The sequence below is a fragment of the Haliaeetus leucocephalus genome, unplaced genomic scaffold, assembly GCF_000737465.1.
Source record: "Haliaeetus leucocephalus isolate CR32 unplaced genomic scaffold, Haliaeetus_leucocephalus-4.0 Scaffold93, whole genome shotgun sequence".
Classification (NCBI taxonomy): Eukaryota; Metazoa; Chordata; class Aves; order Accipitriformes; family Accipitridae; genus Haliaeetus; species Haliaeetus leucocephalus.
The window spans coordinates 947,377-971,285 of NW_010972529.1; the positions used below are offsets into that span (position 1 = coordinate 947,377).

At 43.3% G+C, this 23,909-nt stretch overlaps 1 protein-coding gene across 5 annotated transcripts in view; it reads left to right on the forward strand.

The window, feature by feature from the left end:
• Positions 1–23,909, forward strand: part of TIAM1 (T-cell lymphoma invasion and metastasis 1) — a 156,299-nt gene that overhangs the window by 116,964 nt on the left and 15,426 nt on the right. For 4 of the 5 annotated variants that reach the window (XM_010585274.1, XM_010585275.1, XM_010585276.1 and 1 more), the window contains 5 exons: positions 879–965; positions 4,537–4,761; positions 14,833–14,939; positions 23,036–23,215; positions 23,656–23,724. In XM_010585274.1, coding sequence (XP_010583576.1) covers positions 879–965; positions 4,537–4,761; positions 14,833–14,939; positions 23,036–23,215; positions 23,656–23,724 — 668 coding nt within the window. The remainder of the gene's footprint in view (positions 1–878; positions 966–4,536; positions 4,762–14,832; positions 14,940–23,035; positions 23,216–23,655; positions 23,725–23,909) is intronic. The other variant, XM_010585277.1, reaches the window with a different exon arrangement.

A 23,909-nucleotide genomic window follows, 5' to 3' on the forward strand; every position in this document is an offset into this window, starting at 1 on the left:
AAATGTTTTTCTAGTCAGAAAAAGAGAGCAAATGGTTGCCTACACCCATTTAGGGAGTAATGAAGTTTCAGAAAGGCAAATGTTCTGCTTTAGATAACTCTCAACAGTAAATAAACAAACCATATTTAACTAACCACATTGTATTTCCTTTACACATTGTTATCTTGCACAGTGTCAAACACAAATGGCAAGAAAATCACCAAAACCAAACATAATGGTACCATTTGCACTGTTTAAATTAAGGCTGTGTCAGTACTTCCATTATAAGGCTGTTATGTGGGTCTCTAACACAGCTAGGAAATGTGCACTGAGCTGAGACTTGGCAAATAACAGGTTGTGCCAGGAGCAGCTGAGAAAAGAAAGGGGAAAAGGGAAAGTGACATTTTTACAAACTTGTCCAGTCCAGGAATTTCAAAAAGCAAAAGTTGGCATTCTGCTTTAGCAGGAGCTGTTATGCCTTGTCTGAGTTCAGGATGGCATGTCAGCCATAGCTCTCCGTTTCTTGGCTTTTGTTGGTTTGGGTCACAAACCACAGCTCCGTGCAGCTTGTGTCTGCAAACAGCAAAACTTCTTAAAGTGACCTTTTGTGGCAAGAGAATTGCAAGTCCATTCCAATGTTTTGCAGCTCTGGTATCCTCAGATAAAGCTGTAGATGATTTCTTTATAAACTCAGAAATTCAGTTCCATTTTTTGTTAAAGCCACTTTCATTTTTTGACTTTCCCTTTACGTTTGTGAGGGTTTGTGGGGAAAGGAGAAGGGAGAAATTCCTGACTGCTTGCCGCAGGGACAGCACAGCCTTACCTGTAGTGTGTGCAGTTGTTAGGACATGCTGGAAGTGGTTGGCTTTTTCTAACTGTCTCACTGGGTATCTCCCTAGGTTTCTCTCTGTCTTCCGTGGAAGAAGAAGGGATTCGTCGGTTGTATGTGAATAGCGTCAAAGAGACAGGCCTAGCTTTCAAGAAAGGTAAAAGACTTTGTAACGTGCTTTTGTTATTGTTTGTTTAATCCTGGTATAGACCATGTGCTTGTTGGGATGGGAGCTTTACGAACACACCAAACGAGGGTCCCAGTCCAAAAGAGATTGTGGTCTTTTGGGAAGAACCTGAGGTACTGAATACATGGCTGTTCTGCTCTTGGGATCAGCTATGCTATATAGTCAACCTCTTTTAATTTTGAGTTGCTAGATATGTAGCAGGGTCAGCATGTCCCTTGCAGCTAGAAAGAGGAGCAGGGGCCCTCTCAAGTCAGTCACTGCAAGATAAACAGGTACACTAGAAGTCATCATAGTGCTCTCTGTGGCTGGGCTGACTGCCTCTAGTTTTGCTTCCAGCCTTTGCAGGAAGCATGACAGCACTTGGACCAGAAACTGGCAGAGATAACTAGGCTGCCAGGCTTATCCCAGGGCAGAGCAGGATACGGTTTAACTGCAGCTTACCCAAGCTGAGGTCAACACTGACACTGCCATGCCCTTACTGCTTTTCCCATTCATTGCCCTTTCCAATGTGTCGGTGCTGCTGCTCATGCAGTTACAGGATGGGCTGGTCAGGGAGATGGGCATCTGAAACCTAAACAGATTTTAAAGTATAACATGGGGAGCATGCAGAGTGAGAAGACTCTCATCTCTTCATAATCCAGTCACCGTCCCTGGAGGTGTTCAAAAAATGCATAGACATGGCACTTTAGGACATGGTTTAGTGGGCATGGTGGTGTTGGGTTGACGGTTGGACTCAATGATGTTAAAGGTCTTTTCCAACCTAAACAATTCTATGATTCTATGATCAATGTATGCAGAGTCCTCAAAAACACCTTCAGAGTTTTCTTAGCAAGTGGTTATATGGTCTTGCAGAGCTTATTCAACAGTTAGCTGTTGCCAAAAGCAATGGGGGCTGGTCTCCCCTAAACTGTGCCAGCCCTTTGCCTTGTGCTGACCCTGGCACTCTGCTAAGCCGATTCAGCTCCCCGTCTTGATAGAAGACTGCCATGGCAGAAATGCATGGCTGGTTTTCTGACCTGCTAGCAAATCGAGTTGGCTTGTGTTGCAGTGAACTGAGTGGCAGAAGTGGCACAGCAGAGGGACAGGACCGCGCAGACAGAAACTGGGAAGGAAGAAGCAGGGTGCAGGGGAACAGTTCTGGCTGCTGGGAGCCTGGGGTTTCGCTGAGCGGTAGCCTCTAACCCTAACTTAAGAAACCACGTAGGTGGTTCTGGAGGCTGCTGCATATGTCTATTAAGCTTGAAAAGGTCATCTTTCTCTTGCCTGTCCCTCCTCACCCACCTCAGCCCCATACGATTCCCTGGCTGACAGGATGTATTCTGCCAAAAGCCCTGAATGGGGGCTGGGGGCGGCTCTCTGCCAGCCTGCCACAGGGAAATAAAACCATGTGGGTTTCCTGTGGGGAGCAAAGAGAATGTGACAATGAGGGTGGAGGGGTTTTAGCAGGGCTTCCTTATTTTGCTTTTAGTTAATGTTTGAACAATTTAAATGAATGCATGAACACAGACTGCCTCCTGTGGGGCTGAAACGCTAAAACATGCTTTCAGTGATATGTTGCTCTTCATAATTGATATAAAAAGCCACTTCTGTATGAACAGTATTTGGCAGGATATTGTGACAAGATACTCAGAGTTAGCAGAAGCAGGGAGGAAAACTTGCTCTTCCTCCCATTATTTACATGCATGTTTGCATTTGATTGCACTTCCTATAGTAAGTTTAACCAGATGAGATACAGTATTTCATTTTCAATCTTTTCTCCAATTAGAAAACTTAAATTTTATTTTCTCCTGGTAATTGTTATGATTTATTTTTTCTGTTGGTCTGCATTAGCTAGACCATTGTTGGAATTTGAGGTGCTTGATTGTACTGAGATAGACATGATGCTTTATCCCAAATGATTCAAGACAAGGATTACAAAGAGTAGATGAAGCCCCAGATATGATGTTTATGGTTGCAGGCATATTAATGTGCTACTATTATAAGATGGCATCACTAAGTAAAATAAATGAAATAATGAGAAATGCTTGACTTGCCTTGTTTTGTCCTTGTTTCAAATATGATTTTATGGTCCATTTACTTTGTAGCTATTCTATCTAGTTCATTTTATTCTCTCTGAAACTGCACACCACACTAGAGTTTCTGGGCACAATTACATGCATTTAGAAAGATCTCAATTTTCCTAAAGAAGACTGAAGCTCTTTAGCGTCCTCCCTTCCACGTTTCTTTCTTGAATGCGGGTAGGTAATCTGTTCCCTGGAGGATGCAGCTGAGCTCTGCTCGCAGCTCAGGCTCATGGAGTCAGGCCTTTCATCTGGGCTTTAAGGGTGGCAAGACTCGTCCTTCACATGATTGCCCAGCCAGAGGACTGCATGGCATGAGGGCAGGTCATCCCCACAGAGCAGCTCTTTCGACCTGTAAATTTCAGCTTTCATCCCTGTAAATGCCAGGACGGAGACAGGGATGCCACAACAGTCCCACTGGTGGGCGGGTGGCCATTGCAGAGTATGTGTTCCCACCGGCCATGCCCAGAGGGCTGGCTCCTGGGGAGATGTCTGTGGGGGACTGCCAGCGTCACCCTCAAGTGGGTACAAAAGCTGCGGCGGCAGGAGCAGCTCTGATGATCAGGGCTGTCAGCACCAGCATGCCCTGGTGCGCTGCTGCCTGCCTGCCCCTAAAGGTTATTTGGGATTAAACCCTGGCCCAGCTTGCTGTTGTTAGTCGGAGAGTGGGCCCGGCTGGCTGAGGGGAAGGTCAGGTCTCCTGCAGCACCTCGGAGGGCTGCACATCATCTGTCGGCATCGCTGCGTTGCCCCTGAAGTGAGTGGAAGTCAGCTGTTTCCTCTCTGCACATCCCCTTTTCCCTCGGGCACTGGTACTATAAATAACTACTGAAATCAGATTGGAAAAAAAACATGACTAACTTACTTACCAAGCGCTAAAATTTGCCTTTTGAAGATCTGTGTGCTAGGACGTGATTCAGACCGGGCCAGAGAGGAGGTTATCTGAAGTCCTACACCATACACCCGAGCTGAGTGGGAAATGTTTTTTCTCCTCCTAGGTGTATGGGTAGGTGACCACTTCAAATAAAAGCCTTCACTTATATGGAAAGTTAAAAGCAAGAATCAAGGCAGCCCAGCTACTCCATCCTTTCCCTGTCCTGTGTGCCATGCCTCAGAAGTCTGACTCTGTCCTTCAGTATGTATTTATTTACAACCAATGTGTTGTGTAGGGTGGCTTGCTGTACAGCAGCTGTTCCCTTGCAGAGTGACGTGAAGAAAAAGGGGGTATCTCATTGCTGGTACGTTGTGAGGGACTTCCTGGGCACCGCGCTCTAAGGATGGTACTGGAGTACCAGCCTGACAACAGATCTCGCAAAAGTCCATCAAATTTCAATATAATTTGCAGTCATAAATGTTTACTTTATGTCTAGACATAAAACTGCCTGGCACTTCATAAAGACCGATCTGAGGTCCTTGATGTCTGTGGGTAACAGAAATGTTACCGTGCAGGTCTTTCTTACCCATTCCTTTCTGTGTTGCAGGCCTGAAAGCTGGTGATGAAATTGTGGAGATTAACAAGAAAGCTGCTGAGGATCTGGACTCAGCTTTGCTGAAAGATGCCCTTGTTCAGCCTTCGCTGTGTCTTACTGTGCGCACCTATCCTGAGATAGAGGAAGGGCAGAAACTAATGCAGTCACCACCACGTCGCTTGGAAAACCCATCTGACTTGAGTGACAGCACACTGGCATTTGCTGGGAGCAACCAAGGTATTGGGTTCAGTGCAGAAATTACCAGGAGGAAGATTCATGCCTACAATGTGCTGGTGTAATGCCATTGATCCCTGCATGTAACTTCCACGGTGGAAGTGAGGAATTACAGTCTGAATGTGCTGGGCAGATAATATGTGGGAGCTCTGGAAGCTGTAACGTATAATCTGCGGTAGCAATGAAAGATGGCTGTGTACGTGGTTAGGCTGTGAAACGTGTGTCATTGCAAAATGCATGTCACATCATCTAGCTGTGCCTACAGCAAGTCGCAGAACTAATTGCTCCCTTCTGGGCTGCTCAGGAGGTGCCTTTACCTCTGGATTTGCCCACAGGATATACGTATGGCAGGGAAGGAAGAGGGGATAAGCATCATCCTCTCTGGGATTAGCCAGGAGCACAGGAGCACTGTGTGTTTGATGAGACACATAAATAACTCATAAGGACAGTTCAAAACACCCTAAGGTAGGGATTGACATTACAGCTAAATGTATGTAACTGGTCCCACAGCACACTGTGGTGGAAGGGGCATTCCTGCCCACCATGCTGCCCTGTTCAGAGAATCCCTAGCAAATGTGAATTGTTTGCCACTAGTTCAGCTTCCTGAACCAGCTGAGGACAACCACCCATGATGGGATAAGAGAAATAGCTGCAGAAGAGCAGGACTGTCTCCTTGGCGGTTGCTAGCCATTACCTCTGTAAGACAACAGTGTTGGAAATTGCACTGGGATAGCAGGAAAGCTCCTGCACCATGTCTCCTCTTAACTTGCCTGCTTAGTCAAGTCTTACTTGCCCCCCTGTACTTGGAAACAGAAGAGGATACTGGACGTACCTGCTTGCTTTAGTTTCTTGGAATAATTTAAAATACAGGAAAAAATAATAGAATGGCCAAAAAGAAGTAGTTTCTAGATAATCAAAACTATTCTGAGCTGAGGTAAATTTTGATTTTCAGTCAAAAGTAAATGGTGTATGAATATGTCAAAATACTTTGTTTTCTCCCCAAAATAAAGGTTTCAGAAAAGTAAAAATAATTGTTTTGACAACTATGAAATGGTTTTGTTCTGGGCATTTGGAATAAAAAGCTGGAGTAGGAGCGGGGCTGTTAATGCACTTCGCCAATGTTAAAGTCAGCCTTCTCCCAGGACATGTCTGTCTGCTGCAATCACTCGATGTAGGGGTTTCTGGGATGAGTCTGGGTGCAAACTGGAGCTAACCCAGGAGCAGTGTTGAGTGCATTAGCATAATGCTGAGCTGGAGCAAATGAGCCACAGTGAAAGATAGTTTGCTTGGGCTCAGGACCAAGCTGACTCACGTCTGCCTGCAAAGGGTCAGGGAGGTACAGCCTGCCTTTCAACGTTTCTGGATGCTGCTCTGGTTTTGCCTAAAATATTTACTGAAAGTGATCTAGCAAAAATGCCATTGTTCAGGTGATGGAAACATGTAGTGGGGAAAGGGGAAGCTGGACCCCTAGTCTGACTTGGGGAGTGTGATATTCATAGCAAGTGGAATAGCGTGAACAAGAAAGCTTTAAAACAACTTATTGCAAATACCTCTGAGGGGACTGATAAAAGCAACCTCATGTAAGATGTGGGATAAACCCCCAAAGGCAGTTAAAATTAAACATTTTCAGAAGTACATTTTCCCCTTTTAATTTGCATTGAACTTTTCCCAGTTAGGCTTTTGTGCTGAAAAATTGAGCTTATCTTGAACATTTTTATAGCTGGCCACAAGATGCCCCCATTTCCTACTTAACAACAGCTCTTCACGGGGCCCCATCCTTTTGTCCTTGCCTGTGCTTTTTCACCGAAACACCGAGTGCTGAGTCCTTGTACCCTTTTCACTTTTCGCTGAAGTGAGTGTCTGCCCTGGGTGCAAAGAATTGGGAACTGGGACTTTTGTATTTACACAATGTAGTGATTTCTAGGGCAGAGCAGTCACATTTTGTAACACAGGGTCTCAACAGCTCGTCTCAACAAGCAGTTTCTCTGCCACTGTCAGTTCTCTGCATCATTATTTTGAGGCATTTCGAGGGGTCCTTTTCCTTGCTGAGGGTGAGATAGTGCATGGTTTGCCAAATGTGTCTGAAGAGCCTAGCGTTCGCCTTTTAACATTGTCCAGTAATAACCCTGTGTGCCCCATGTGAAATGAAGACATAGGATGTGGCTGATGGACATGTCATGGCAAAATCAGACCTCCCGCCTCTGCTGCTTTGTAGACACAACTTCCTTTGTGCTGCTCTCAACTGGAGTCACGTCCTCCTTTGAAAGCTTCTCCCAGGCTGGGTTTTTGTGGTGATCACAGTGGTGTGGAACGGCTGCTTGTTTTTCCATGTTCTGCAGTGAGCATTTGAACTGTCTGGTGGGCCAGAGTACCTCCTTCTTAAATAGCTCCCTAGGACTTGCCCTCAGCTTCGGGGCTTCCTTTTCCCTTCAGTTTTCTCTCGGTACAGCTGCCCTTCACTTTTGGTGTGCTGTAGTCAGCTCCTTCGCTCTCTCTTTCAGGTGACAGGCAGCACAGAAGCTAGAGCTCTCTTGACATTTGCTTTCCTTCAAAACACAGCAAACGTTGAGGTGGGAATCGCCCTCATTCCTCCTCAAAGGGGGAAGAATACTTCTTTAACCAACAGAAGCAACACAATAGCTCATCAGCAGATATGCAGGTGTCTCTGGCAGCTTGTGAAAGTGCCTCTAGTTGCCATATGAAATATGCCTCTGAGGAACGACGTTAAGATGGTGTTTAAAGCTAAACAATGCCGATGCTCTAATTTGGGATGACTTTGCCCGAGGTGGGAGTAAAATCAAGGATCTGCACCCAAGTGAGCAATTGGGAGGCACGTGTTTTGATCTTGCCCATCAATTTCTCTCTATTGAGGTGTTTCTAGAACACAATGTTTTACTTAAGCCTTTCTTCTTCTGGCCCTGTGCTTTTTCAGGAATTCATTACTTAAATTGGGATCCATGTGAAATTTTAAAAAGGAGTACATGCTTTTATTTGGGACATTGTGGCTGCGTCTTAGATTTTTTGGTCTTGGCTCCACAGCTTCTTGTAGAGAGCAGTCAAGTATGAAATACCACTGACCCATTTATTTGTGTCCTTGTTGATTACTGGCAGTTTGGCTGGCTAGACAAATCAGCTCAGTGATTTCTGTTGCATGCTTTATTTACAGCATGCAGATTTTTCCTTCAGTCCTGAAGTAGTGTAGCCCCCCCTTTCAGCAGGGGGGGTGAAACACTACTGGGCCAGAATGCCAGCAGGTATAAATCACCTGTATGCACATCCATCCTCTAGAAATTCAGGGTTTGGTTGACTGATCATGCTGATGTCCTATCATTATCTTCTTCACTAGCAATTCTTCACTGGCTATGAAGGCAGCAAAGGGTAGATGTCTTGTGTGAGGCAAATCATATGGTGTGTTTTCAACAGAAAGCTGCTGTGTTACTTTTTTTTTTTTAAGGAAGCTTTCCTAATGCTTTATTACTCAGTGGGAGGTCTTCCAGGAGCAAAGCGGGGCTGTGTTTCTGGGATTTGACCTCCCTGAAGTGACTGCCAGAGCTCCTGTTTAAATACGACATCTCTTACAGCTGTTTTATTATCTAGAAGTACCTTGTATATACTGAGGTTGGAGCTAGAGCTGCAAATCAGCTCTGTGGCAGCAGTTACTTCATTGTGTTTACTTAAAAGGTTATTCTTGAAATGACCTTGGATTTTATATCTCTAATTGATGTGAAGAATCTCATCTTGGGTATGATACATACTTTCCCCCAGGAATTAGCACTGCATCAGGCTTGGAGAGCCACAAGTTTTGTTCCTTTCATCTATTATTGTTTTTCCTGGCTTTCAGTCTTCTCTCCTACTAATGCAGTCTGCATAAATCTGGTTGAGGAGGACTAGCTCTCATTCTGTCTGGAGCCCCACAGCATGTTTTCCTTATTGCCTAAAAGGATCAGTGAGAGCTGTCTCCCCTCCCCATGAGGAGTGGTTTTTTCTCCTCATTCTGCTCCACTCAGTCCAGGGAATGAGAGGCTGAAAGCTGGAAACACAGAATTGCATATCCCCCAAATCATAAAGAAGGTATTTTTTATTAGAAGGGGATTTGGGAATGGGAGTAGTATCCATATTTGTTTGTGGTCTCCCCACAATTCACTACCTTTTTTCACTGTGGGGTAGAGTTTCTGAGGTTTACGGTTTGCATGCTCCTGTATTTTGGAGACCTCTAGCATGAGGGATAACTCTGCAGGGATAACTGTGAGCTACATAAATCACCGTGCAGAAGGTATAAATGATAAAAAAGAAAGTATACCCTGTTTTGAATGGGTATATTAATCTTCTAGATATGAAGCAGCTAGCTATTTTTTAGGAGTCTATTATTTTGTTATTCAGAAAACAGGAGAACCAGAGGCTGAAGTTAACACACACTCTAAAGATTATGGTATAAAACTAAAACAAACTGTCATTGCACTATAAGAATGGCCACTATTTTTCATTCCATCTTTGTCCTGTCACAGTCCCCTTAGGCTATGTAATTTGGATTTCAGAAGAAGCCGAGACTAACAGTAACCTTAATTTCTTCAGGGTTATTTTCCTGAGGCAGACAACTAATTTTATACCTTTTGTAGCACGTTAAAAAATATTGTTACCATTCAGTACTTGATATAACAAGTCCAGGGGCGTTTACTGCAGCAGCAGTCTGAGGGTCCTGCATATAATTAATCAGAGACGTGCAGAACTGTTGTTCACAAGATCTATTTTCTAAGAGCTTAAAAGCCAAAGCTCAAGGATGTTGCTTCAGTCAGAATTGCATTCAGAGGTCTCATTCCTTGCTTTTCTAAAGACTGCCTGAGCTGCAGTTGAAATAAGCAGCGTGGCTATCAACACGCTAGCTTTTGCATTGCAGCTTTGGGTTTCTGACCCTTCCCATTGTAGCTGCGGTGAGCATACTTGCTCTTGGCCTTTCTCATCTTAATATTCTTGCTGTGTTGCCGCTCCCCCTGCCGGCTCTGCCAGCCCGAGGCTGCAGCATGCTACTTGCAGAAGAAAAGGCTGTTTTTTCCTGTTCTCAATGTCCCTGGTTTACAAGGTCCCTGAGCACATGCCTAATTTTTAAGGCTACGAAGACTCCTGTTTATTCCAAAGGGGCTACTCAAGCGTATTACAAGTGTTTGACTAGGCTGCTGACCTGGGGAGCGTGAAAAGTGACTGTGGTATGGTTGGGACAGGGAAGGTTACACTGAATCTGCATTTTTCCCAAGAAGAGTGAATGAACTGAATGATGTTCAGCATAAATTTCTCTGTGTTTGCACAGTTTATTACCTGGCTGAAATGGAAAGGAAGCAATAGAGTTCTGTCAAAAGGGAAAGAGAATTATGGGTCTTGTTCTGTAACTCTCCAGGAAAGGCAGAACTCCACAGTTCGTTCCTATACTGTTCTTTGACTGGACCTGTGATAGTTGTAGCTGGGTTTTACAGGTCTTTGGAGATGTTATCAACTCTGTGGGTTTTCCCAGTGGGACAGAATACCCCAGTGCAAAAATGATGTTTTCTTCTTTTATGTTTCAGTGTTTCAAAGCTAACCAGAATTTTCTAAAAAAGAAAAAAATGCATGCTTACCTTTTTTATTGTAGATTTATAGATGAAATTTGGTCTCAAATAAAAATTTAATCTGAGAGACGGTTCCCTAACAATTTGTATTAAAATTGTTCCATTTATAACAGATTCTCTTTTGAAAGGTACTCCATTGTTATAATGGGGCCGTTCCACAGCAACATTTAGAAATGACACTTTCTGTTTAAGAAAGTTGCTGTTGAACTGCCCTTTTAGTCTGCCTCTTTAGTCTTTTAAGACCACAGTCAAACATGAGCTGCTGAAAGCACTTGGCTGCTGAAACCTTTGCAGCACTTCTCGCAGGAGCAGAGACACCAGAGTGTCTTGGCTGGGATTCAGCTGGGGTAGTCACATTCTGCCTGGTCCATATTTCTTCCACAGTTTCAGCTCGGATGGGGGTCAATCCTTATTTCCCGCTGAAAGTCATTAAGCAATCGCTGTATTTGACTTCCAGGATTGCTGAGTTTCATTGGTGAAAGAAGTACAGAGGAGTACGATGCACCTTTTGCAGAGAGGGAGCGGTGGCAGGAGGGCAGGGAAGGACACCGGGGTGAGCTCCGTGGTCCCTAACACTTAATTGCTGCCTGGCTGCAGCAGTCCCAGAGCTCTGCCTCAGTTGTACAGCGAGGTGTTGTGTGGGGCACTGAGATGTGTAAAACAACCTGCTTAGGAGACTAAGGCACCTTAAAGTTACAAACCAAAGCTTTCAACCATCCGAGCCTGTTGTTGTTTCTGACCCACAGCAGGTAACATGCTGGCAGATGGCTGCCCTTGCCAGCACTTCCCCGTTGCTGCCACTGAGAGGACTAAATTCAGTATTGCCTATTCCACATACTCGGAAATAAGGCATCGAGATGCAGGGTTTTCTGATACGTATGCTGCTTTTTGTGTTAGTAGGATGCGCACTTCTGAGCTTTACACCACAGCTGACAGAGCTTGGCTAGGAATATTTGTTTCCACTGCATTAAAAAACCAAATAATCTGGCACCAAGAAGTGGGCTTTAAGAGTAGTACCAAATATTGTGGAAGTCTCATTAAAATCCTGAGCGACAGCAACCCTGCAAATTGGAAGCAGCAGCCATGGAAAATTTTAGCGAAGTGATGGCATGGTGCTTAAGCTTTACGTGATTCTCCAGGCCTTTAAGCCCCAGCACCTTTGCTCCAGTGATACAAGACTTCCTTTTGTTTTGTTAGTTCTAGCCATAAGGAGGAGTTATTTAATGGACATTATTCATAATGTCATGGATATTACACTGCTGAGGCAACTTGGGAGCTCATTTGACCTCCATCTGTGCTGGTGGCCACATGGATTTGACCCCCTTTTCCTGCTGCTTTTTGGATTTCCCTTTCTAATTCCTTAATGTCAAATGAAGCCCACGTGTTATCATCCCTAGTAAATGGTAGTGGTTGGGCAGCGTTCAGGTGCTGCAGAAGGAAATGAGCACATTGTCCTCAGAGCTCCTTACAGAGCTAAATAAAGATTTACAGGGCAAAAATAAAATGATGTAATGAACCTGACAGAAATGGGACAGTAACTGGAAGGTATTAAAAGGCAGGAATGTGCGGCATTATTGAACTGATTGCCTGTGTTTAACAACCAGCAGATAAACCTGCTAAAGTCGACATTGGCTTTGGCAGCTTAAGACATTAGAAATACCCTGAGCACATGTACTGTGTGACTGCTCATTAAGGCGTAAGTGAAAGATTGCTGTCTACTGGGTAAAAGTGTTTATACTGCAGGAAACAGATTAAGTGGTGTTTTAATATACAGGAAAAGAAAAAGTGGTAGCTTAAAAGCAAAAACGAAAACCCCCAAACAAACATTATTTGCCTTGGCTTGGGGTGAGAAACGGCTGTAAGATGTATTTCACACAGCTTATAATGGGAAATTAATTGCAGTGAAAAGAAAACAGTTTGCCCCAAACAAATTATGACACATAGCACATTTTTTCTCTTATTTTTTAATGGATGGCTTAAGGGTTTTAAGAATCCTTTCACACATTAATAGAGAGACCAGAAAGCTGATAGTCCAAGTCGATAAAATCTGGGCAAGGCTCAGAAAACCTAACTTCTTACAGAAAAAACTCTTCTTCAAATAGATTTTGTGTTGCCACACAACCCCTACAGGCACATCTTTTTAAAAGGTAAACCCTATCTTTTCAGAAGAGAGGCATGTCCTCCAGAAGCTCAGCTATGAACTACCTTTTATGTCCTTTTAATTTCATTTGATGTCCAATCTAGCTCCATCCCAGTATGCAGAATATGTTCTGAATTTACTTCTGGATTTCTGAATTCCATTTTTTTCCAAATTATTTCCGGACTCAACAAAGTGGAAATCCTGTACAGTTGTGCAGATTGTTTTTGGCAATGATGGCTGAAAGCTTGCAAGAACAGCAGCTGTAAGTTGGGTACTGAGGAACCCAGACCTGGATCTCTGCCCTCAGTCTTGATGTAGAGAACCTTACCTAGGATGTGTTTGCGAACCAACATTGTGCATTAACAAAAAATTCCTTCAAAGAGGAGCAGTGGCTTTTCAGTTGCAGCAAAGGGGCAGCAGAATTTTTCTTACTCATTTAGGAAACATATTTCTTAGAAACTATCATTTCTATATCATGAAATATATTTCATTCCAGTATAAATATAAACAAGTATACTAGATGTGTGTAATCAGGGTTTGTTATTTCAAAATCTCTTTATTTTAAAGCAGCTTGCCATTTTATCTGAATTAAAAAGACCATCCACGCTGTTACAGCCTTTTTGGCCAAATCACACAGTGTTTAACTGAAACATATCAGTATAACAGATGTGTGCTATCATCACTATGGCCTTTTTACTCACAGCATTGCTATCTAGCCAAATGCTCCTTATAGACAAATATATGTGACTTACGTAAATTGAAACATCTAATTGAAAAATAGCAAGTAACCTGAGAGTCAGCATGGGACTAACAGAAATGGTCCTGCATCTGATGTGCTAAATGACTGCTAACCTTTGTAAAACATTTATGTTTCAACCTAGTAGTGAATAGAAGTGGATGGCTGCTGGACCACTGGCTGCTGACAACATGATAGTGTGCTGTTGGGCAGCTTCTATTCGTAGGGCTAGCAAACAAAAAAACCCAACACTGGTTTAAAAAAAATTCTATTCTGGTCCAGAAAAGTGTCAGTTTTCCACCAAAATGTTTAAATGCTACATGCTAACAATACAACCAAACAATATGTTAATATAGTCCATTGAGTCCTGGGTTCTAAAAATCAGGGATTTTCTGTGTTGCTGCATCTGTTGAACTTTGATTAGGCTTTTCTGCATTACCTGAAGACTAAAGGTAATGGAATAAAAGGTATAATCCCTGGTGGGACATTCACTGTCCTATTTGTGTGGCAGGATGCAGGCAGGCAGGCATACTCAGAAACCACCCTTCTCCATCCAGCTCCAGAAGCAGCACCGCAGAAAAAACTCTTCCTTATGGGATTGAGGGGAGGAGAGGGGAGAGGTAAAAGGAATTAGTGTCTGAACTCAGCTGCTCTAAGGTATCTCTTTATGCTGGCTTGAAGGTCAATTGAGGCATGCAGGAGATTCCTGGCAGAGTTCAGTCCATCACTGGTCTTTATAATTTGCCATAGCTAGGAGTTGAATGTATATGAAATCTGTTTTTCTGTGAAGACTGGCTAAGGTGTAGTAATACTGCTTCTTACAGCTCTTAGAGTCAGAGAATGAGGTCCCCAAAAACATTGTACACAGAGCTCTCAGGCTGGGATTAGTTCTCTTCTTTCTTTTGTCACTTGCAGGTGATTCATCATTTACTTACAAGAAGTCACAAAGGAGTTATTAGCTGTATCAACAACATAGTCTTAAGAGGACTGCTCAGGAATAGGGGTGCATAGCTGTTGCCACGTACCGATGGAAATGAAATTTAGTTTTCAGTTAATGTAATAGACTCCTAAAAGCTGCTGAAACTGGGTTTGTTTCCTTAAAAATCAACGTGGAAGCTCAGTAGTGGGTGTGCTAGGCCAAAACTGCAAGCAATGTAAAATCATCAGATTTGACTTAGCTTGGAGGAAGGGCTGACCAAGACTTGCAGGTGTGGCCTGCCTGTTCACATACTGCAGTTTCCATTTGAAACCACTGAAGTATAAAGGTAGGCAATTGCTCAGCAGCCAAGAAATTAATACTAAACGTAAGAATTTCAATGTGGCATTTTAGCCTTATCTCTAAATTGGCTTTTGTAGTTTCCAACTAAATAGTGTGTCTGGCCATAACCTGTTTATTTTTACACCTGTAGTTAAACCTGGCCCCTGCTGTAAACCGAGGTAGTCCTTTGAGGTCATTGAGTGCCTCTGGCATAATGTCTTGTTGGCATGTACTTGTGTGCAGGATGGGGCCTGGCTCTCCATGGGAACTGCATGTCTGTTGTGCCCAGCTTTTTGAATTTTTGGAAATTATGGTTGTGTTTTCACACACATCTCAATTTCAGCAGGGCACTCTCTTTGCGGCGACCCGGACAGCTCTGTTGAGACAGCTCCAGAGGAGGCAGAAGTGCAAGACTTGGAGTCATCTGATGAGGCTGATAAGATGAGCAAGGTGAGAAAGTTTCATTTTCACACTTGACAAGGAGCGAAAGCGCAGTATGGTCACAGCTGATGTGCTTGCTTCACAGCTGCACACAATTAGAGCATCTTTCCTGGGAAAATGTTAATCTTACTTTTAAGGTGTTTACAGATGATATTGAATGTAACGAATTACAGCTTTGATTATGGCACATCACTACCTCTTACGCAAGATTAGTGCCCTTTTTCCAGGGTTGGTTCACGTCTTCACTTATCTTGTGATACTATTCCCACATGGTTTTTAAATGGGCTGGTTTATCATCTCCTTCACCAGAGCAGGTCAGCTAAACCAAAAGATCAGGTGGATTATTACGATTTCTTATTCTTTCTTGATTTCTAGGTATAAGAGGAATGTAAGTTAAACAGTATTTCCTCAAATCAATAGCATAGTGCATATGTTAATTTTTAAATGCAAACTAATTGTAGCCAATCTACCTTGAATTGAAGCAAAACTCTCCAATTATAGCTAAGAGGTTGTGCAAATGAATTGCTAATTGCCATCTATTAAGGGATGGGTTTCACAGTGGTTGGTAGTTTGCACCTGCGCTGGTGCTGGGGAGCTTTACACAACCCTAGGTGTGATGATTTGTGGCTTTTGAGGCAGAATCAAGTGAGATTATTTTAAAGACACTGATTGCTTTAGGTATTTGTTGCATGGGTGATGGTGAGAGCTTATAGCTATTTTTCTACAGAATTAATGATCTAATGAGAATCAGATCTCACTCAGTTTGTGCTTATGTATAGGTGTGTTTTTTCTCAGCTCTTGTAACTAAAATGTGTTATAGTGAGCTCTGAGTTGGTCCCTGTGCTATTCTACTCGTCATTGTAGTGAAAGGAAGGAAAAGACCTTGGCCTCTTGTTTCCTGATCTCTTATGTCATGCTGGCCTGTAGTTTTGTCTTTGATAGCCAGAGAGTGGAAGTCAGATAAGAGAAAACATTCCTTTGCGTGAAATATATGCAGAGCTTGCATGCAGAGAAGGTGATTACTCATACGGTTTGTCTCTAGGTTTTTTTATGAAACTTCTTCTTGTAAGTACGAAGAATTTCTTCTTCTATAAGTGGAATAGTTTGTTGATACTTTAGGATTTTTAACTGTAAATATGTGGGATTTTCAGATGCTCTGAAAAGAATCTCTTTTGTTAAACACTGAAGCTGTGGAAGAGCACTGAGCATAACACATAGCTGCTTGGGGCATAAATGTTCTTGCTGTGTTTTCTGTAGCGTTCTATTTCTGAACTGTGCGACAGGCTGTAGGGTTCCATTTTGCCTCCTGGATCTTCAGAGCTGTAATTGCCTGAAGCAAGGTGTAAGGATTACATGATTAGCCCTGTGGCTCAGCAGATTTAGTTAAACTGAGAAATGTGCATTAGCAGCTCTAATGCTTAATATTTGTATATTGGAAGAGTAACTTTTAACTCTAATAAGCCTCGGTTTCCAATGAGAGGAACATCTGTCCTTCTGTAAATGAAATGTTGACATCAGTACACGTTTTCTTTTAAAACTCAGAAATATACCTTGTTTTGTTTGTGTGATATAGAGGGGAGTGAAGCATTTTACTTTGCATTCTGTTTGTTATGGGACAAACTTCTTGAAATGGTCTTCCATAAAAAAACAGAGAACACATGTACATATAGTATGTATACAATGTGCTCAATTTGGCAAACTCGTGGATGCCGCTGTCCCTGTTCACATAAAAGAACTCTGTACTAAGTGGGCTTTCTTTGTGGTTCCTTTCTAACAGAAGCTATAGAAACTCCCAAATAATTCTGCAATGCCTAACAAGAATTCCAGGATGTGGTAGAGGGGAGGAAAAAAAGCTCAGTCAATGGGAGGGTTTTCCTAATCCCTTTGCTTTTCTGCGTGCTTGGGAAAGCTCATCTGCGTGGGGAGTAAGGAGTCTGCAACGCGTGTTTTTCCATGGAAAGTCACCACCCAGCTAGTACGGTGAGGAAAAAAGCAAAGGTGTTTCCCTGTCCATGCACTGCCACACCTTTCCATGCGCTGAGGATTATGGCGCAGAAGATTAAGCTGATGTCCTCAGCACTGTTTTACACAGGTTATTTTTGTACGTGGGAAGTGAAAAACTCTGCCCTCGTTCCACCAGGAGGGGCATGTTCCCCTGTATCGCCATTACTGCCACAGCTTCCAGTCTCCCTCGGACGGTGGAGTTCAGGGGAGACTTTCTTTATTTTCTGCCCTTCTTGGCAAAAGTAGGGCAGGAGCACTCTTATCCGTTCATCGCTGGGCAGCATTTTAACTATGCTGGAGTGTCCCAGCTAAACACAGAGTTCCTCTTCTTTCAGTGCAGACGCAGCATTAGCAGCTGAAGATACGAAAATAGCGTTTGGGTTGTCTTTTGCCTTGCAATAGCATGATCCTGAGGCAGGGCTTAATCCTGCAAACACCACCACTCCGTGCCGTGGTGCTGGTGGTCTGCTGATGCTGGCAGAGCGCTGCAGAAGAGGAGAGCTCCGAGCCTTTCTGAGGAAAGCAGCCAGCAAAGCAATCCCAGGGGAGAGTTAATAATTCATGGGAAAAGGAGAGGAACACGGCGCTGCAGCTTTCCTTCATCTGCTCTTATAGCACAGGCTGGGTACCTTTTTTATGAAGGTAAGCTGTGTGAAATCCTACCAAAAGCTGGGCTTGGGTCCCTTCTGACTTGCCTTTAACTTTATCTTGTAGGTGATAGGTGGATCTATAACACAGGAGGCACTTGAATGTGTCTTTCTTTCTGTGCCTCCTCCTGCCCAGCTGACTCTTTCCCTTCCCCCAGCCCAGCATGTGTGCATGTGGGTGTGCATTTCCTTCGTAGTGGTGCATTTGTTTCTTAATCTGCAAAAGCCTCCAAGCTGTTGTTGGTGGTGAAGGATTTGGAGGGTACACCATTAGCTCTGAGGATTCTTCCCTTTTCTGAAAATCTTATCTTCTGTATATCCTAAAGACCTGATAATGTAGAGTTTACTTCTCCATCACGATTGTCAAAGGAATCATAGTAATAATATTAAGCAAAAATGAGATGTCTGTAGAACTATTCTGATAAAATACTAAAAACCTGTTTCCAAGGTGGGTTGAGGCATCGGCACTGCAGTGGTGCGGGACAGCTGTTGTTCTCTGAACTCGCTCCCTATCTAATTTCATGATGCCTCCCTTGCGTCGACCCGCCCTCTTAGGTACAGTATCTCTTGGGTTGAAATCTATGTAAACAGTAGCAAGCAGGTACGCTTTCTAGGAGCAGCTCTTTTTCTTTAAGCCACGCATCTGGCAGTGGCCTGAGTTGTGCTCCCGGTTGCTTCTGCTCTGGAGTGGGCTCAAGACTTTCCTTTCTCTCCCCATTTTGTGTGGGGGCCAAGATGAGGAGAGAGCTGGGAGGGAAAAGACTGTGGGAAAGGAAAGCCTGCTCTCTGCCACCTTGTCAAGCTTGTTTTCATCTAGTATGTGTGAATTCAAGTTTCAGGCTGTTTATGAAATCTAGATGATGCCCCACTTTCAGTCGCCAGTTTAACACAATATTGGGAACATTTCATATCAGAGTAGTTTCTTAAATGGTTACGTGCCTCTGTGCTGACCTTACTGTTTTGGCCTTTTAAATATTGTAGCATAAATTGAGGTTCAAAGGAGGTACCCTGAAAACTGAGTATATGTGTGAGTTCTTAATGTTCCAGGTTACAAAAAACTAAGATGGGTGTTGTGCTGCATCTCAGGATCAGTCTTTGTGTGTATTTTTTCCTGTAATGGTCTTTTGAACTTAACTGGGGATGTGTTTTAAAAACTGTCATCAATTAAAATACTGCAGGACACTCATTTCTCTCTGTTTCTAATTAAAGACATCTGCCTCTTGAAATGAAAGCTCATTACCTTGCAGCACTTGTGCTTGGGGGAGCATGCTGTAATGGGCTGTGTGTGTACATGCTTATACCACTGAGAGGTATTTTTTCACAGAAAATAGGTCGTCTTCTCTCTGCAGCATTATTCAAGACCAGAATTAAGTCTCAAAACCTTCAACGTGTTGCAATAGATGTGAAAGGATTAAAACAGGGATTTGAGGGGTAGGTTTTCCAGTATCATAGCTGGTTTTTTAAGTTTTTTAATTATGTGCCGCTGTCCCTTCAGATGTTTAATATTCTTTGGCAGTGCCGTTGTAGCCAATCGGCTCGTGCTCAGCCACAGGCAACAGACATTTATATTCCCGGGCTGCCTTCACCTCTGCTTTGCTGCATTTCAGCCTCTCTGCTGAAGTTTTCCTCTTAACGAGTCTATGAAAAGCAGCGCTGAGTTCTCAGCTTCGACTGGTAGCCAGCTCTTAATTCCAGATGATGTGGTGAGTGAACGAGGCCGGCAGCAAATGACACATGCGGAAAGGCTTTGTTTGGAGAAATATGGTCACTGCCCTTCCTTATTAAAATGCAGCCGTCTTCTGTGTTGCATGCCAAGTAAGCAGCACAGAGTACCTGTCTGGAATGGGAACGCCTTTCGGATCAGCTGAATATGTGGAGAAGTGGGATTTTCTTCCTAAATGAGTGACAGCTCTGGCAACACTGCCTTTCCAGCGATGTCGGCTCTTTGGAGAGTTAACCGTAAGCTCAAGAATGAAAACGCTGGGAGAGCCGGCGACTCTCTGTACCGTATGCTGTATTTGGTGAGCAGATCTACTGTGCAACGCGACTAGTCTAAGTAATTAGCAGTTAAACGAATTTTCATGCTGTTTTAATTTTCAGGTTATAAATTCGAGGCTGAGCTGTAACATATATACCCTGTAGAGGCTTTCTGTGATTGTGCAATGTCATTAGCAGTCCTGGCAATGCGTGAAAGGATGCAATTTGCCTGAATTTTGTTTGGGAGATCAATACTGCTTAGAGTTTGCCATCCGTGGTGAAACAGAGGTGCTGCGTGCCATTCCAGGGGACAATCTGCCTGATGCCCAGGCACCCATATGTCTTTTATACGGTAAGTGCAAGAGGAAATGGCACTCTGCTTTCAAAACTATAGGGTAGGCAGCCAAAACTCCCCACTGTGGGCAGCATCAATGTGCTTGATGAGTTTAAGGACTTGCTCCTCCTGCATGGGAAGGATGTGATCTTGGCTCCTCTGCTGAGCCCCCTGCAGAGGAGGGGTTAATGTACTTGCAAAGCGAACTTCGCTTTATAGCCCAGTTGTGCCAGCCTTCCATCTCATTTTAAGGTTGCTAGACAGGATTGCTTGCAGAATTGTGCCTGAAGTGTGATGCCGTAACTCTCCTAGAGAAATCCTGGTCAGCAGTATCATTGTCGTAGCTGGTAAACAGAGCTGGTACTGAGAGATAAAAGGATCTGTTTCTGTTCCAGACCTTCCCTACTCTATCCACTTTCTCTAGGAAAATGGGGACAGAGAGGCTTCTGTTAGTACTGTTTGAGAGTTTTCAGCAAAATAGCTGTGTTATGAACTTCCCTGGGTGCAATATGCATCTGCTTTCTGTATAGAAATTGACTTTTTTTTTTTTTTTAAAGTAAATATAAGATAGACAGGATTGCGTTCAGGAATGAAACAAGACAGTTTGTTCAATGAACAAGTGAGAGAACAGGTTTGTGAACATTATTGTGCTTGAGACTCTTCACCTGTCCAAAGAGTATTGTGTGAGTGATACTTGGGAAATACGTAAAAAGATGTGAGGCACGGCAGTGGCAAGGCAGAGCTTGGTTGGTGCTGGCTGGAGCTGGGCATGGCTGAAGTAAGCGAGCAGTTTAATAAGTGTGCACAAGTGGAGATAAGGCTTTTAAAAGTCTTCTACACTTCCTTTTTGGCATATGGGTGTAACTATTCCTTCTGGGGCAGACTGTGTGTCTATATGACAGTTATCCAATGTTCAACTACTTACTAGTGTTTAGCTGGTGTTTCGCAGTGTAAGTGGATTTTCGCTCTCTCTTTCTGGGTGACCGATCTTTCCCTGCAACTTAATTGCAAGCGCGTGCATGGACGGTGAGTTGTCTGTGGGGTATTGAGCATGAACTGCTTAAAACACTTGGTTTATTTTTGGAGTTTGAGTCCATACTGTGTTTTATACATAATAACTTTTTAATTTGTACATTTGGCTCTTAAAATGCCACTGGATATGTCTTCCTCAAAAATTCTTTCACAAAATAGTCCTAACAAAGCTAAAAGTTTCTGAGCAAAACGCTGCATGTCCTGGGCCTCTGCAGGCTCAGATTAGCATATATTAATTGTCAGCTATTTGTCCCTTTCCAGCAGAGCAGGTAACTTGGGCAGGATTTTTGCCTGAGCTAAAGCCAGGTTTTCACCTGCTGCGCTTTGTGGATTTGGGGTTGTTGGGATCAAGATCACACCTGTTGAAATCTAGTGCAAACTTAACCCAAAAGTTTGGGTATGGTTTATACTTAAGCGTACAGTGAGTATAGGTGGAACCTTGCTGAGAAATAGAAGGAATTACTTTGATTAATAAATCTTAACTCTCGGTGACATGTGCCATTACCAGAAGCTGAGTTAGTTGGAAATGGACTCGTTCAACTCGCTGCTTCATCGTGCCCTGAACTTACAACATTTTTCCTTTCTTCCTCATCGGAGTTAAACCTCAGATACTGAAGATGAATATTTTTCCTCTAATAAACTGTGTCCAAGAGGCATTTTTTGTATAGACAGTTTGTTTCTTACGCTTGTGTCCTGAAGAAAACTATCCATTGCATAAAAAGCATCTTTACTGATATGCGTTGCAGTGATATACTCAGGTGAGCATTTACAGCCATAAGATACCTTTCAGGAAAGCAACTGTATTATGGCAGGAAATCCCTTACTTGTCACTAGTGTGGCTAGTGCTCCTCTTGGGCTTCATGGCATTGTAGGTGCACTGAGGGGGGAAGATAGCTGTGTGAGCAGACTGCGCAGCTTAAAAAGTACGGTGCTTTTTTAGTGCTGAGTCATCAAGAAGGTGTGGGGTGGTGCAGGCTCCTGATGAGGTTGTTGCTACCAGCTGGTGGGAGTGATCTCCCAGGGGCCAGGGCCCTGTCTCCAAAGTGCGAGGTGGCGAAGTGCTTTTTTCTTTCTTTTTTTCTTTATTCCTGCCTCCTCTTGTCTCTGCATATTCTCTGTTTGAACAGGCTAATTTTGGGTCAGTTGTTTTAGTATGAACTGGAGGGCTGTAGAGGCAGTGCTGGGAAGTCACTAAATCTGGATTAAGATACCGTGGCAGGATTATATGCAGAAGGTTAGAGAGGTGTGATCACATACAGCAGTTCTTTTCCCTCCATGCCGCCTCAAGGTTTCTGGGATGGAGACAGGTCCGCTGCTTTGGCAACCCTAGAAGCCTGGGGCTGTCATTGCTGACACCAGAGACTATACCAGCTCCAAACTTTTCAGCGTAACTGAAGATGCGAGAAAATGATCTAACATGAGGAGGTGAGGAGAGGATAACTGTCTTTATATATAGACAGCTAATTAAACATTAAAGAAACCAGCTACATGTAGCAGCTCCGAAAAACCTGACTTATGGGGAAGAAATTCATGCTGCGAGGCATGTTTCCAGACACAGAACAGATACACAGCTACTTTCCCAAAGAGCTTGCGTTTGAGGCCTTGAGAGGCTTTGGTTCCCCAGATGGCTCTGCTTCCCTGAAAAACAGCTTAAACGGTTTCTGTCTCCACATTGTCTCTTGGCTGTGACACAGCTATTCACAGGACTGTTGCAAACTAGATTAGAGAACTGGCAGAGGGCTGGGGTGTGTGTTTTGTTTGCACAGTAATTTTTGGTTCCCATTCTTGGGCCTGTTTGTTTGTTTTCTCAATTTCAAGTGCTGGACAAGCATATTTAATTAAAGTTCATGCTTATCTCAAAGGAGGAATGTTATTGAACAGCACTTCAATTAACTTGAATTGTGCAACTCTTTCCCCCCTGTCCCTTATACCCTGTCACCCAGAGATAGGATAGACAGATATATGAAACGATGTGTGCACTTCTGGACTTCGGTGACTGTTAAAAAGTGCCCAAGCTGCACCTGCTTAACTGCAAAGCTTCTCATCTCCATCATTCCTATAGCTCTTACTTAAAATATTACCGCTGGTCTTTCCTCTTCCTCTTTTTAAAGAGTACAGAGCAGGTCGCTGCTTTCTGTCGCAGTCTGCATGAAATGAACCCTTCTGATTCAAGTGCTCATCCTCAGGAATTTACAGGACCACAGCTGGCCACCATGAGACAGCTCACAGATGCAGATAAACTGCGAAAGGTTATCTGTGAACTTCTTGAGACGGAACGCACCTATGTCAAAGTAAGGGGTCTCGATGTGTTGTTTCAGTCTACTAATATTTATCCTCCTTCTGGCAAATTTTGTTGGTTTCTTTTCTAATACTTCAATTTGCTTCATGCATGTATCTCTTAGTTAACTTACATTCAGTTCTACAATCTGCCTCTAAAATAGTAACTTAAACCTCTGAAATAAGTAGACTTTCCAAATTCTTATGCTGTCATTTTGAAATTACTTAGCTGGTGTGCAGAGGAACACTGCTCAGTGAGATCTGGTATTGATTTTGTAAGTAAAACTGTAAATGTTTTCTTTTACTATCTTAAATTCTGTGAACTCCAACTATTTTGTCTTACGTGTGAAAGGGATAAATTCATAGACTAGGTAAACGGTGATCTTTGCCACTGCAATAAATATTTGGGGGCGGTTTGATGAACCAACATGGGAATCTTTTTCTGAATTTTTAGGACTTAAATTGTCTAATGGAGAGATACCTGAAGCCTCTACAAAAGGAAACATTCCTCACACCAGATGAGGTATGTTAGCTCTTGCTTATCTTTTTGCTAGATAGCTTATGCACCATCCCTCTGCTCTGCCCACCCCCCAGCTTGACTTGCTTGTCTGAGCAAGGGGTATGGAGAAATTTTGAATTCTATTTCTTTTAGAAAAATGGATTGAGTAGAGTATGAAGGTACTGCTCAATAATGTATAGTCTGTAGGT